The 12780-nt window shown below is 32.4% G+C and overlaps 1 protein-coding gene across 2 annotated transcripts in view; it reads right to left on the reverse strand.

Moving 5' to 3' along the window:
• The window catches only part of LOC123784132 (uncharacterized), a 351543-nt gene that overhangs the window by 18050 nt on the left and 320713 nt on the right, over positions 1–12780 (reverse strand). For both annotated transcript variants that reach the window (XR_006777399.2, XM_087861303.1), the window contains one exon: positions 2609–2629. Coding sequence is in view for 1 of the 2 variants with exons in the window: in XM_087861303.1 (XP_087717429.1) it covers positions 2609–2629 (21 nt within the window). In the remaining variant the exon portion in view is untranslated. The remainder of the gene's footprint in view (positions 1–2608; positions 2630–12780) is intronic.

Genomic DNA, 12780 nt, shown 5'->3' on the forward strand with positions numbered 1-12780 from the left:
ATTTTCTTTGACCACAAACAAATCATCCCATATTTTCCCTTTCTATATCTACTTGCTTGGCATATGCATAATTTGTCACATACACGGACATTTATGCCAATAATACATTACTTTCTCAGGTAATCAATCTTTAAAAGAGTCACACAGATGCTTTTATAGAGCTAAACTGGGTGAGGTTCAATATAACATAAATGATTTGTAATCTGTGAACAAATAATCTTTTGACAATGTTAGAAATGTTCTTTATAAATTTAGGTGGTAAGAGATGAAGAAGTCAAGATTTTCCACAAAATTTGTCATATGTCTCCCTTATAGACACAGCTATGTGTAAAATATATATTTCAAATAGAATCCATCTTCTCTATGTCCAGGCCAATGATTCCCTATATAAAATCTTTGTATAGGAAGGAAACAATGATTAAAACTGTGTTCTGTTTCATCCAAAGAACACCTGGAACAGAATTGATGATGATGTTTATTAAATATGTAGAATTCAGAATTAGACCAATGAAATAAAAACATAAGAACCTGGAACCTAAATTTTGCCTCAGAAACCTAGAGAAGCTCTGGATTCTGTTAACAAGTAAAGTGACTTTTAAAAGCTCTTCAAATCATTCAGAGAGAATTGTTCTTGGTAGTTAATACTGATTCCTAACTGTAGGAAAGGTAACAAATCTCCTTACTGGATCAATTTATGAAAGTTCCATTATTCCATATGAGATGCATTGTTAGATTAACTGTAATGATGTCCAAATATAGGATTTAAATAGTATTAGGTAAAATTCTGAAAATGTTAATCTGCTCCATGGTTAGCATGAAAGCATTGAATAGAGTATCCTAGAAGTTACTTAATTTTTAAAAATACTAATATAACAAAATAAAAATTATTTAAAAATTAATTAATTAAATTAAAAAACAAAAAACAAAAAAACCTCAAAACAGGTCCCCCCCCCCAAAAAAAATACTGATTTACCTCTCCAAAGACATATAATAATATACTGGGAATATTTCTATTAAAAAACAATTTGAAATAAGTGTAATTACTTTATTTTAGACTATCAGGAAGCAATAAACCTAAATTGGGAAGCAGCAACATATAAAAATAGCCATGGATTTCAAGCCTCTATTTCTTTTCTTTGTGTTCTTAGGGAAACCAAAGTATATTTAAGACTGACTTGTTTCATGATCTTTTAATCTTGTGCTATAGATGGGTTTCATGTAGCTATGGTAGCTAAATTGAGAGGCACTGTTTACTTTTAGGGCCCCATTGATTTTTCCACATCTGTTTTATGTGTCTCAAGGCTAAAGCAATACTTCAGTAGCAAAAGAGTGAATTAAGAGCCCGAGTAAAATTTACAGTAAAAAATGGTTGACCTGCAAAGAAAAGACTAGTAGTATTCATATCAATGCCTAACACAATTCCTGGACAATTCCTGGACTATATTAGGAGTTCAATAAGTACTGTTGATTGAAAAAAATAATATAATTAAATATATAACAAAGTACTTAATTAACAGAATATTTAAATTGGCTCACATTATAAATGTAAACACACGAAGATCTAAAATGAGTGAAGGAACACATTGTTTACAATTATTTTCTAAACCAAAATTAGTAATCATGTAGTTATAATTTTTTTGTATTTGGCTTCATCTAATAACAACATAAAGATTTGAAAATGGTTTATGTTTGAATAAATTTATATAATTTTAAGTTAAAAAATCCAGCTGTATCACCTCAAAATTCTTTTTTATATATATATTCAAAAAATTATTTTTCTGCTTACATCTTTGAAATTATAAGAACAAAGAATTTTAGTTGAGATACGTCACAATGTTAAAATGAAAATTATGTAAATAAAACTAACATTTTAAGTTTTTGAGAATTTAATTAAATCTTTTTAAATGATCTTATACAAATAAAACTAAGTTTCAGCATGCATAGTCCATCTGGCTGTCAATATATAGAATTACTTTTCAGGAAAGTAACACTCAACCTCTCTCTATAGACAAATTTAAGAGTAACATGAAGTAATATTGCAGTATATTTTGCAGTTGTCAGGTTCGGTTTTGGCGTACTACATTCATGCATATTACTTCCAGAACCACTAACTGAAACATAAAGGGAGCAAGAAAATGGATACCTCACACAACTGAGAAATAATGCTGGTTATAGAGAGTTTTCAGCTATCTGAGAAGAACACTTTGACAAATTAATATATTTGTAATTCTCTAACTTAAAAGATTCTGCTAAATACACAATTTTTATTTGCCAAGAGCACAATTCACATGTAACATTCAAGTGCAAGTATGTTAGGGTCTGTATACAATTCATCAACCCTCTTTTTCTTACCATGGGGACTGGTATTCCAGATGGTGGAAGCCACATCCCCTAAATTATTGATTGAGGTGGAATTAGAGCAAAGGCCTCAGACAATTCACAATGGACATGCAATGAAAATAATCAATAATTTTTTTGTTTTCAGCCATTTCAGCTTACTCTAGCCTATTTTATTTAAAATACAGGAAGTTTTCTAATAGTCTAGTCATTTGAGTTTTGCTTCAATGAAAATTTTATATGAATACAAAAAATGTGATCATGTACTTACTGTCATTTTTGATTGATGGTCCTGCCAAATAAAAGAGAGGATTAAAATTATGTCATATTTGTAAATATACATATCAATTTTTTCAACAAAGATTTAGTTTTATTAAATTTAGGAAAGGGCTCATTCCTACAGGGTTCCAAGTTATCTTAGTTTTTGTGTGCATTAAGTGTATGTTTGCATTTTCATAAACAACCAAATTTTATTTTATTTTTATTTTTCAAGTTCGTATTAAATTCCCATTAGTCAACATTCAGAGTAGTATTAGTTTGAGGCATAGAGTTTAGTGATTTATCACTTACGTACAACACCTAAAGAGCCAAATTTTCAAAAGCAGAATTTATTTGTATTTACATGGGACATATTAAGTTCTGATCATTTTCTCACATGTCAAAATACTTCTGGAAGCAATTGTAACTCATCAAATTATGACTTCTTAAAATGCTAATAATAACCAGGATAAAGAATGGAATGAAACACAAAAATAACTGTATGCTGCAGTCTAAATTGATGATTTCAGGTTCCTATATGCATTCTAGACCACAGATGATCAATCTAATGAGAATCCCCTGGATTCCCATGATTCAGGAAGTTTATGGATAGATATTTTATAATATTAATCAAAAATGTTGTCTTATAAGCCCCATTTACTAATTTTACTGGTAAGATATCCTAAAAATAGGGGCACCTGGGTGGCTCAGTTCGTTGAGCAACTGACTCTTGATTTCAGCTCAGGTCATGATCTCAGGGTCCTGGGATCAAGCCCTGCAGAGGGTTCCAGAGAGTCTGCCTGAGATTCTCTCTCTCTCCCTCTCCCCCAGCTCTGCTCACATGCACGTGTGTGTGCAGTCTCTCTCTCTGAAATAAATAAATCTTAAAAAAGAAAAAAGATATACTAAATAAATTCTTATCTGCCTTTGCTTTTAGAGTATTCTATTTCCATCATTGGGGAAAGCAGCACAATGTTGGAAAAGGCAGAATCTGAACTTTGTGTGGCACAGATACAGATTTGATTCCAAGAGCTTCCAATGTATTGAGTAGTCTGAGACACATAAAGAAACTTCTTTGAGTCTTAGTCTCCTATCTGAAAATGGAAATTTAAATGTAGTGTTTGTCCTATAATTGATTCATATACCTAGCATGAATACCAAAGAAATGATGCACATAAAATATTCAGTATTTAAGCCAAGTACACAATATATATTAGCTAATATTAGTTTTAGTAATTGTAGTAATAAAAGTAATAGTTGATGCAACCACAAAGATAAAATATTTTCATTATTTAAAAAGATAAATAAAAATGGTATATAATTGATGAAAAAACACTTAAAACCATCTAGGTCAAAATTAGTTGAAAATTATATGATAAATAATAAAATTATGAAACTAACAAAAGAAGCTAGAAGTCATTCCAAAAATTCCATTATATTCTCTGTGATCAAAAGTTTATATGTATATTTTACTTCCAGATGTCCATTTCCTTCCATATTGGCCAAAAAGAATACATAAGACAAGTCTAAAGCTACAGAGTCAGTTTCCTAATGCCCGAGTTGGTATTAAGACAAGAATTTTAGATCCTTATGGTGTTTGCCATGGTGGTACTGTTCCACCATGTTTGCAAGGAATGAGATCTAATTCATAATCAAATAATGAGATAATGAGAACCTACTCTTTTCCCAGTGTTCTTCAATAGGAATATTTCTTAGCAATCAAGTTGAATTTCTTTTTTATTTTCCTTCTTCGGCTTAAAAGAATACTCACCAATGTACAAAAGGCTAGACTATAAATGCTCTTGAGCGCATACAGATACCACCCGCACACACATACTTTTGTAGTGAAGAACTTCACCCTTTTCCTTTTTTAAAAAAGATTGTATTTATTTATTTGACAGAGATAGAGACAGCCAGCGAGAGAGGGAACACAAGCAGGGGGAGTGGGAGAGGAAGAAGCAGGCTCCCAGCGGAGGAGCCCGATGTGGGCCTCGATCCCATAACGCCGGATCACGCCCTGAGCCCACGGCAGACGCTTAACCACTGTGCCACCCAGGCGCCCCAAGAACTTTACCCTTTTCTTAATACCAAAATAGGTACTTTCTCCAAATATCTTTCCTTGCATTGAAATATTAGTTCTTCTATATCAAATATTTTACATGGAATGCCATTTTATAGATCTTGAAATCTTCCAGAGTTGATATTTTGTGAAAAAATAAAATGCTTCCATGGCATCTTCCAAAAATTGGTAAATACAAAATTAATGGATAGCATTTGGTTCCTTAACATTTTATAATTTTTCAGAACTTTCCATTTGAGCTTTGTTTATCTACTTACATGAATGTGTGCATGTGTGTGTTTTAATTTATGGCACAGTGGGCAAAGAGAGGTGACAAAGATTTAAAAAACACATAACCTAAAAAATAACACATCATTTGTCATTTTAAAATATGTGTATTGAAGGGGTGCCTGGGTGGCTCAGTTGGTTAAGCATCTGACTATTGATCTCAGCTTAGGTCTCAATATCAGGGTTGTGGGTTCAAACCCCATGTTAGGATCCATGCTGCGGAGAATGTGTGCTTTGGAGCCACTAAAGCTTGGGTTTAGCATCTCAATCTATTTGACGATATCTGATAGTACTTTTTTGACAAATCTCTTTATAATATAATTTGTATTCGCTCAGATAATATAAAATACTTGACAATACAAAAGTATTCAACAATAAAATCTGAGTATATTTTAATGAAAATTATTTTAAAATTTAAGTTTTAGCAGCAATTATTTAAAGGAATTATTCTACTTCATATGTTCTCAAAAGTCACTTTATTCAACAATTCACCAGCTCGGTAGGCCGATCTCACTTAATTGTTGTAATTCAGGAAATTTTTTCTTGAGTTTGAGATATTAAAAACAGTTTTATACCATTCTCTGATGATTTAAACAATCCATGTTTTCAGAAAGATTATCTTTCACATTTTCTAATTATTTGGTTATTGGAGCAGTGGATATTAACAGGCATAAAGACACTGTAAAATGCATTACTTCTGTTGGGCACCAAGTGCAGTATCAAACAGATTTTACCATATAATTGGAATCCACGTTAGAGATACATAGAGATGTGTACCATATCTTGCTTCCTTTGATCTCCTGGTCTCTGGATCCTCTATGTATAGCGTTACATTGAATGGTTCCTGATTTGTCTGTATGACTAACTCCTTTCGAATCAACTTTCTATCTTATATTACACAGATATGGTGAATATTTAACATCCCCATTGCCTTTGAAGTCAAGTATTGTACATGAGTTTGTTAGGAAACTGAATCTCAGAATTTGCTATACTGCCATTCCCCTTTCTTTAGATTGTATATTACCCAATGGACTTGTCCCACTAACAATATCATTGAACGTGTTTGTTACAATTCCAGTGCTGCCCTACCCAATGACCCAATGTAGTGGAATCCATTGGGAAGGATAAGACACATCCGAGCTCTTGGATATTTAAGGACACAAACTAAAAACCACTAGCATGATTAGATTGTTTCCACTTTTGATAATTCTTTTAGTTCATAGCTTCATCATAACTGCAAACTAAGAAATTTAGCATCATATTGAACAATTTATTCCCTTTCCCCTCATATCCAGTCAGTTAACATTTATTCTATCTCAGCAGAATTTCTCGCAACTGTCCTGCCCCTGTTCAATCCCACCGCAATTTCCTTAGTTCAGAACTTTTACTATTTCTCATCTTTAGTCTTTAATGACTCTTACTCTGTTCTTCACTACCCACAGGAAATCAACATTCCCATACATAATATTTTAGCCTGATGCCATAGTTATTTATCTAAGAAGAAAATAAAATTTATCAACTTTCTGCAAAAACATAGGTTGAGCCTTAGCTTTCTATGTACTAAATAAAATATAAAACGTAAATCCTGACATACACTATGATTTACTAGTCAACTTCACAACTACTTTGAGTTTCATCTTCTCCCACGTCTGTGTATCCCTATGTTTTATTCCCTTTAGTCTTGCTGTATCTCGCACATTTTTTAATGCCGCTAAGCAATTCCCTGGGAATAGCTTGCTTAGCCTGGTTAAACCCTACTCATTCCTCAAAAACCAGCTTAAATATGAATCCTCCAATCTCGGCCTTCTCCTTTGTAACTCCATAGTATTTTACACTTATCTCATCGTATTTTAATACTTTATTTTCACAACTGTGTCTTCTACTAGATTATGATCTCATCAAGGACAGGGATCGCTATGTAATTCCATATCCTTGACCCCAAATACGTATTTGTTAAAAAAAAAAAGTATGTATCATTTGCGTAATTATGGGAGCAAGACCTGATGATAGGCTGCCCCACTCTTCTTATGATATTCATTTACCATAAATTCATATATTCTAGTTTTGAATCCAAAAAATAATCAACATAATTAAATTGATTTTAGAGCTAATATTTAAATGCTGAGAGTTCTGATTCAGGAGGTAACTATAAGCTCATAAAGTCTGAGAGGGTTCAGTGCCTATTCTCCTGTGTTTTCCCATCACAACTAATTTAAATGTAATAAAAATGTCTGCTTGGTTGTTTACAAGCAATTGGGGGCTTGAATTCCTTCATCCAGGGCCACGAGGGACTCTAGATAAAGCACTAGAATAAACAATTTAATGAATAAATAATTAACACACAATTAAAAAGTTATTAAAACAGACTGGCATTAGCTATCTGTGTATTGAAGGTCTCATAGGTCTCCTGCAGATTAGCATTTAATACTTCTACCTCTATGATTAATCTTGGTTAATGGCACTTTTAGTCTTAAGTAAGAGAATTTTTATATTATTATTTCTCCTAAGATCAAAAGGCATATAAAGCCATGCAAACTAAACTGCCCAATTTTTGTATATAGGTTTTTAGAGCAATATAGCTGAATTATATTTGAGTTTATTTTAAAAATGATTTCTAGATGAAACACTACCAATTATTAGAAGTACAATATTCTCATAAAACATTTCACAGTTGGCCCTTGAGCTGTGATTGTCCCAGAAAGTCTGGAATATAGTGAGCAAATTAGATGATTATACTGCTAACCTCTTTAATTTCTAGCATAACTTCTTAATAAAATAGTTTACAGAGGCTTCTCTCGTATCTGTGCTATTTCTATGCTACTGCGATAAGCTTAGGGATAGCCCAAGTACTTGTCCAGATTTCATCACCTGTTCTTTAATCATGATGATACTCTCCTTAAAGTTAGTTTTAGACTCTCTAAGGGCCTAAAAGAAATTATTTAGGCATAACTATTTAGATGTTCTAGATCTTCCACTAATATGCCTGTGTGAGCGGGAGTTTAGAAGAAAGGAGAAAGGAGCATGTAGCATCTGCTGACACAGGTGGCCTGTGCTTGCACAGATGTTGGCTGTATGATTACAACATGTGGTATACAGTTAGAAAATAGCAATAGGTAATAATAAAAAAAGCATCATACTTAGGGGAAAGAAAGTGGGTTCCTGACTAATATAATTACGTTGCAATTCTAGCACTGCAACTGATAGCTATTAGATCTTGGTAAATAAATTCCCATCTTAAGTTTACTAGTGTAGAAAAAAGGATAATACCATATAACTTGCAGCTTTGTTGTGAAGACTAAATGAAAGTATATAAGGTCACCAGAACACTGCCTGGTGCATTATTTGTGGTCAATAAATATTCCTTTCTCAATTCTAAAAAAAGAAGAAAGAAAGAAAGAAAGAAAGAAAGAAAGAAAGAAAGAAAGAAAGAAAGAAAAAATCAAGTCAATATTTATTAATTTTTTTAAAAGATTGCCAGATAACTCTTTTATAAAATTCTTCAGAAGTTCACATTGGTTTATCAAAATATGCACGAAGGTGGATGCTTACAACTGTTAGGTACAAACGTGTAGATGCTCTGATGAATTCCCTATGGAAATTTTTATTCATAAAATGCAATATAAAACGTATGAAAGGTATTACTTCTTTCACAAAAGTTCATTGTTGGAACTTTTCACTTTTAAATTTTCATTTTGAAAAAGTTTTTGTTTTGCTTTTTCCATTCTGCACTTACATATGCTAATCATGGAGCAATCTGGGTAGTTTAACAGTAAGAAGAAGCAGATTTGCTCATTCATATGCTAATATTTAGTTCTATAGCTACGCAAGGTATCAAAGTGAAAGTGAACAAGTAGGCAATTTTATTCATCTCCATGGAGTTACCTAAGCAGATGAAGTAAAACCATGAACCTGTTTTTATATTACTATTACTGCTGTTATTGTTCTCCTTAAATTAGGAATATTCTTTATTGTTTTAATTTAATTAGGGAAATTAATCAAGTGAAACCTTTGCTTATCTAGTTTTCTGCTCTGAGACATTTACCAAAGACTGGAGTAGGGAAAATGAAGCAGAGTGAATTTGCTGAGGTTGAAAGGGATTAAAATTCAGAAAGTCTGATGCAGCAGGAAATTCCAAAACAGAATACCAGAGAGAAGGAAGCTATACAGAAAAAAGATATCTAGGAACCTGTTTAGGTGTACCACGGATTATAGCTGAATAATAAGGCACACATAAGGTAAGACTCAGAAAAAAAAAAAAAAGAATAAATATCAAAGAGCTATATGCCGAAAACTTCTGGAACTTGTGTAGGTTTGGGAGATGCTCAAGTTAGAATCTGAGATCAAATTGTCCACATTGAGCACCCAGCTTTCAGCAGAGATCCCATGTCATATCATAACTGACCTAGCCTTGGCCCTGAAGTTTAGTCTATATAATAAAATGTATTAATAAGACATGAAAAAACTCAAGTGAGCCACAAATATTTTACTGCTGATTAGAACAAAACTAAACATTCTTAAAGGAAAACAACAAATCCAGATACTCAACAATAAAATTCACAATAAATTTTGTTTTGGTCAAAAACAAAATCAGTATAAGAGAGTAAGTACAAGAGAACAGGAATCATGAATATAAGGTAATTATCAAACATGGTTTTAAAAACAGCTGTGATAAATACATATAGAAAATTTTTAAATGAACATGATAAAGGAAACAAGTTAGAAGAAAGGAAACAAATGGAATTTCCAGATTACAAAATTCTGAAATGAAAGACATTACTGAATGGGTAGAATAACATATTAGACACTATAGACAAAAAAAATATCAAGAACTAGAGCTTTAGATCATTAGAAATATCCAAAATAAAACATAGCTAGTAGAAAGTCTAAAAATCAATAGAAATTCAGTGATCTAAAGGAAAATAAGTATCTTAACAAATGTGCAATTGGATTCTGGGGCAAGATAAGGGAGAAAAAAATATTTGAAAAAATAATAAACAAATATCTAATTTCAAGAGCAATATACATCCATAGATCCAAGAAACTCAGCAAAATCAGAGTAGGACAAAAATAAAGAAAATAACCTCAAGAAATCATGATAAAAATTCTGGAAACCAATTATCAAAAGAGCACCTTGATAGCAGTCAACATAGAAAAATACATTATGTACAGGGAAACAAATATAAAAACAATGGCCAATTTCTTACTGGAAACAAGGTAAGCCAGAAAACAAAAGGACAAATTATTAATAGAGCTAAAAACAAAAACAACAAAACAAAACAAAACAAAACAAAAACCTCTCAAACTGGAAGGGAAGGTAATATTCAGAAAATGTTTTATTTCACCTTTGTTTTTATTTTTCTGAAAAAAGTTGAGAAATTTCACAATATGAGAAATATTAAAAGATATTCTATAATCTAAAAGAAAATGATTCCATTTAGAAACCCAAATCTTTAGAAAGAAATTAAGAATGTTGCTAATGATAAGAATGTGGATAAATATAAAAGATTCTTTTTCTTTAATAATAAAACTTGCTTCAAAACATACTTGACCCTTTAAAGCAAAACCAATCCATTGTACAGCGAGATTTATAATACAAGTAGAATAAATCATATGACCTTCATAACACAGAGGATGGGGGGGGAACAGAAATATATTTTGTAATGTTTTTATTACTTATTATTGTTGTTGTTGTTGTTATTTGATCAATGCAACAGAATAAAGAACCCAGAATAAACCCCCCAGTACATGGTCAACTAATTTACAACAAAGAAGTCAAGAATATACGATGGGGAAAAAATAGCCTCTTCAATAAATGGTGTTGGGAAAAATGGACAGCCACATGCAAAAGAATGAAACTGGACCCCTATCTAACATCACTTATAAAAAAATCAACTCAAAATGAATTAGAAGCTTAAAAGAACCTAACTCCTGAAGCCAAAAAACTCCTAGAATAAAACCTAGGCAGTAAGATCCTTGACAATAGTTTCCACAATGATTTTTTGAATTTGGCACCAAAAGCAAGGGCAACAGAAACAAAAATTATCAAGAGGGACTACATCAAACTCAAAGGCTTCTGCACATAAAAGAAACCATCAACAAACTGAAAAGGCAGCCTATGGAATGGGAGAAAATATTTATAAATCATTTATCTCATAATGGGTAACATCCAAAATATATATCCATACAACTCAATAGCCAAAAGCAAACAATCTAATGGTGATGTTTTTAAATTATAGGTAAAGTAGTACAATGGTACTAATATGCTATTCGAAAGTACATGTGATAAGTTAAAAATATATATCGTAGCCCTGGATAAAACCTGGAAAGGAGAGGGAAGGGAAAGGGAAAAGGGAAGGGAAGGAAAGGATGGGAGGAAGGAGAAAAGAAAGCTAATAAACAGGGGAGTAAAAATAAATGCTAAAACATAATTCAAAAGAATTCAGGGAGAAAAAGAAGAGAAAATGGACACTTGCAATTGAAATCACAATCCCTCCAGTTTTGGTGTGTGTGTGTGTGTGTGTGTGTGTGTGTGTGTGTGTGTGTGTGTTTAAGATATCAAGATGATTCCAAAGTGTTTCGGGAAAAGAAAAAGGAAACAAATATAAGAAAAGAAGAAGCAATTAAAAAAAAAGTCAGAAGAATGATTGTGCTACTATTTCAAGATGTACCATAGCTATACTAGCTTGGTAGGCAGAATGACAGCCCCTCAACGATGTTCGTAATCCCTGGAACCTTGAGTATGTTGCCTTACGTGCAGAGATGAGTTAAGGCTGCAGAAAGAATTAAGCTTACTGATCAGCTGACCTTGCAACGGAGGACTATAGTGGATTATCTGTCTGGGCCCAAGGTAATCACATGGATCCTTATAAGTTGAAAAGAAAGGCAGGAGAGAGTGGAGCAGAGCAAAAGTAGCACAAAAAAGCGTTCTGCCTGATATCGTCGGCTTTGAAAATGGAGGAAGGGAGCCACGAGCAAAGAAAATGAGTGATCTGCAGAAGTTGGAGAAGGCCAAGAAAACAGATTATCCTCTGCAGCTTCCAGGAGGAATGTAGTTCTGCTGACACCTTGATTTTAGCCCAATGAGACCCATTTTGTACTCTTACTATCCAGAACTGTAAGACAATAAATGTATATAGAAAAAAAAATGAAACATTTCATCAAAATTAAATATTATGATCTTCAAAAGATAACAACAAGGGAATACATAGGTAAGCCACAGACTTGGAAAATTTGTTTGTAATATATCTTGTTTGTAATAAAGGACTTATATCCAAAATACATACAGACATTTTTTAATTCAAAAGAAAAAAAACAAAGGTCCACAAAGGAACTGCTACACAAATGTTCATAAACATTTTATTCATAATAACCCAAAATGGGAAACAAACCGAATACCAGTTAACTGGCGAATGGATAAATAAATTAAGGCACATGCATACAGTGGGATAGCATTTGCAATAAAAATTGTGAAATTCTGATATATATATACAGCAAGGATGAGTCTCAAAAGAAACATAATGAGGAAAATAAACCAGGCACAACCAGGCACAAACCAGGTACCACTCTGTAACCATTTCTGTGAAATCTAGACCAGGTCAAGCTGGTCTGTATCTCTGATAGATTGGACAAGGGTTGTATGAGGTCGAGAGGTCAGAGCGGATTGTACCAACCAATGAGAGAACTCTTTGAAGTTATAAAAATACTCTAGATTTTGATTGGGGTAGTACTTGCTCAAGTGCATACATTTATCAAAACTTACTGGATTGTAAATTGTAAATCTTAAAATGTCAGTATTATATGGTATGAAAATTATATCTCTTATGATTCATTTATAAAAA

This window comes from Ursus americanus, chromosome 4 (genome assembly GCF_024610735.1).
Source record: "Ursus americanus isolate L20-20 chromosome 4, mUrsAme1.1.p, whole genome shotgun sequence".
Taxonomy (NCBI): domain Eukaryota; kingdom Metazoa; phylum Chordata; class Mammalia; order Carnivora; family Ursidae; genus Ursus; species Ursus americanus.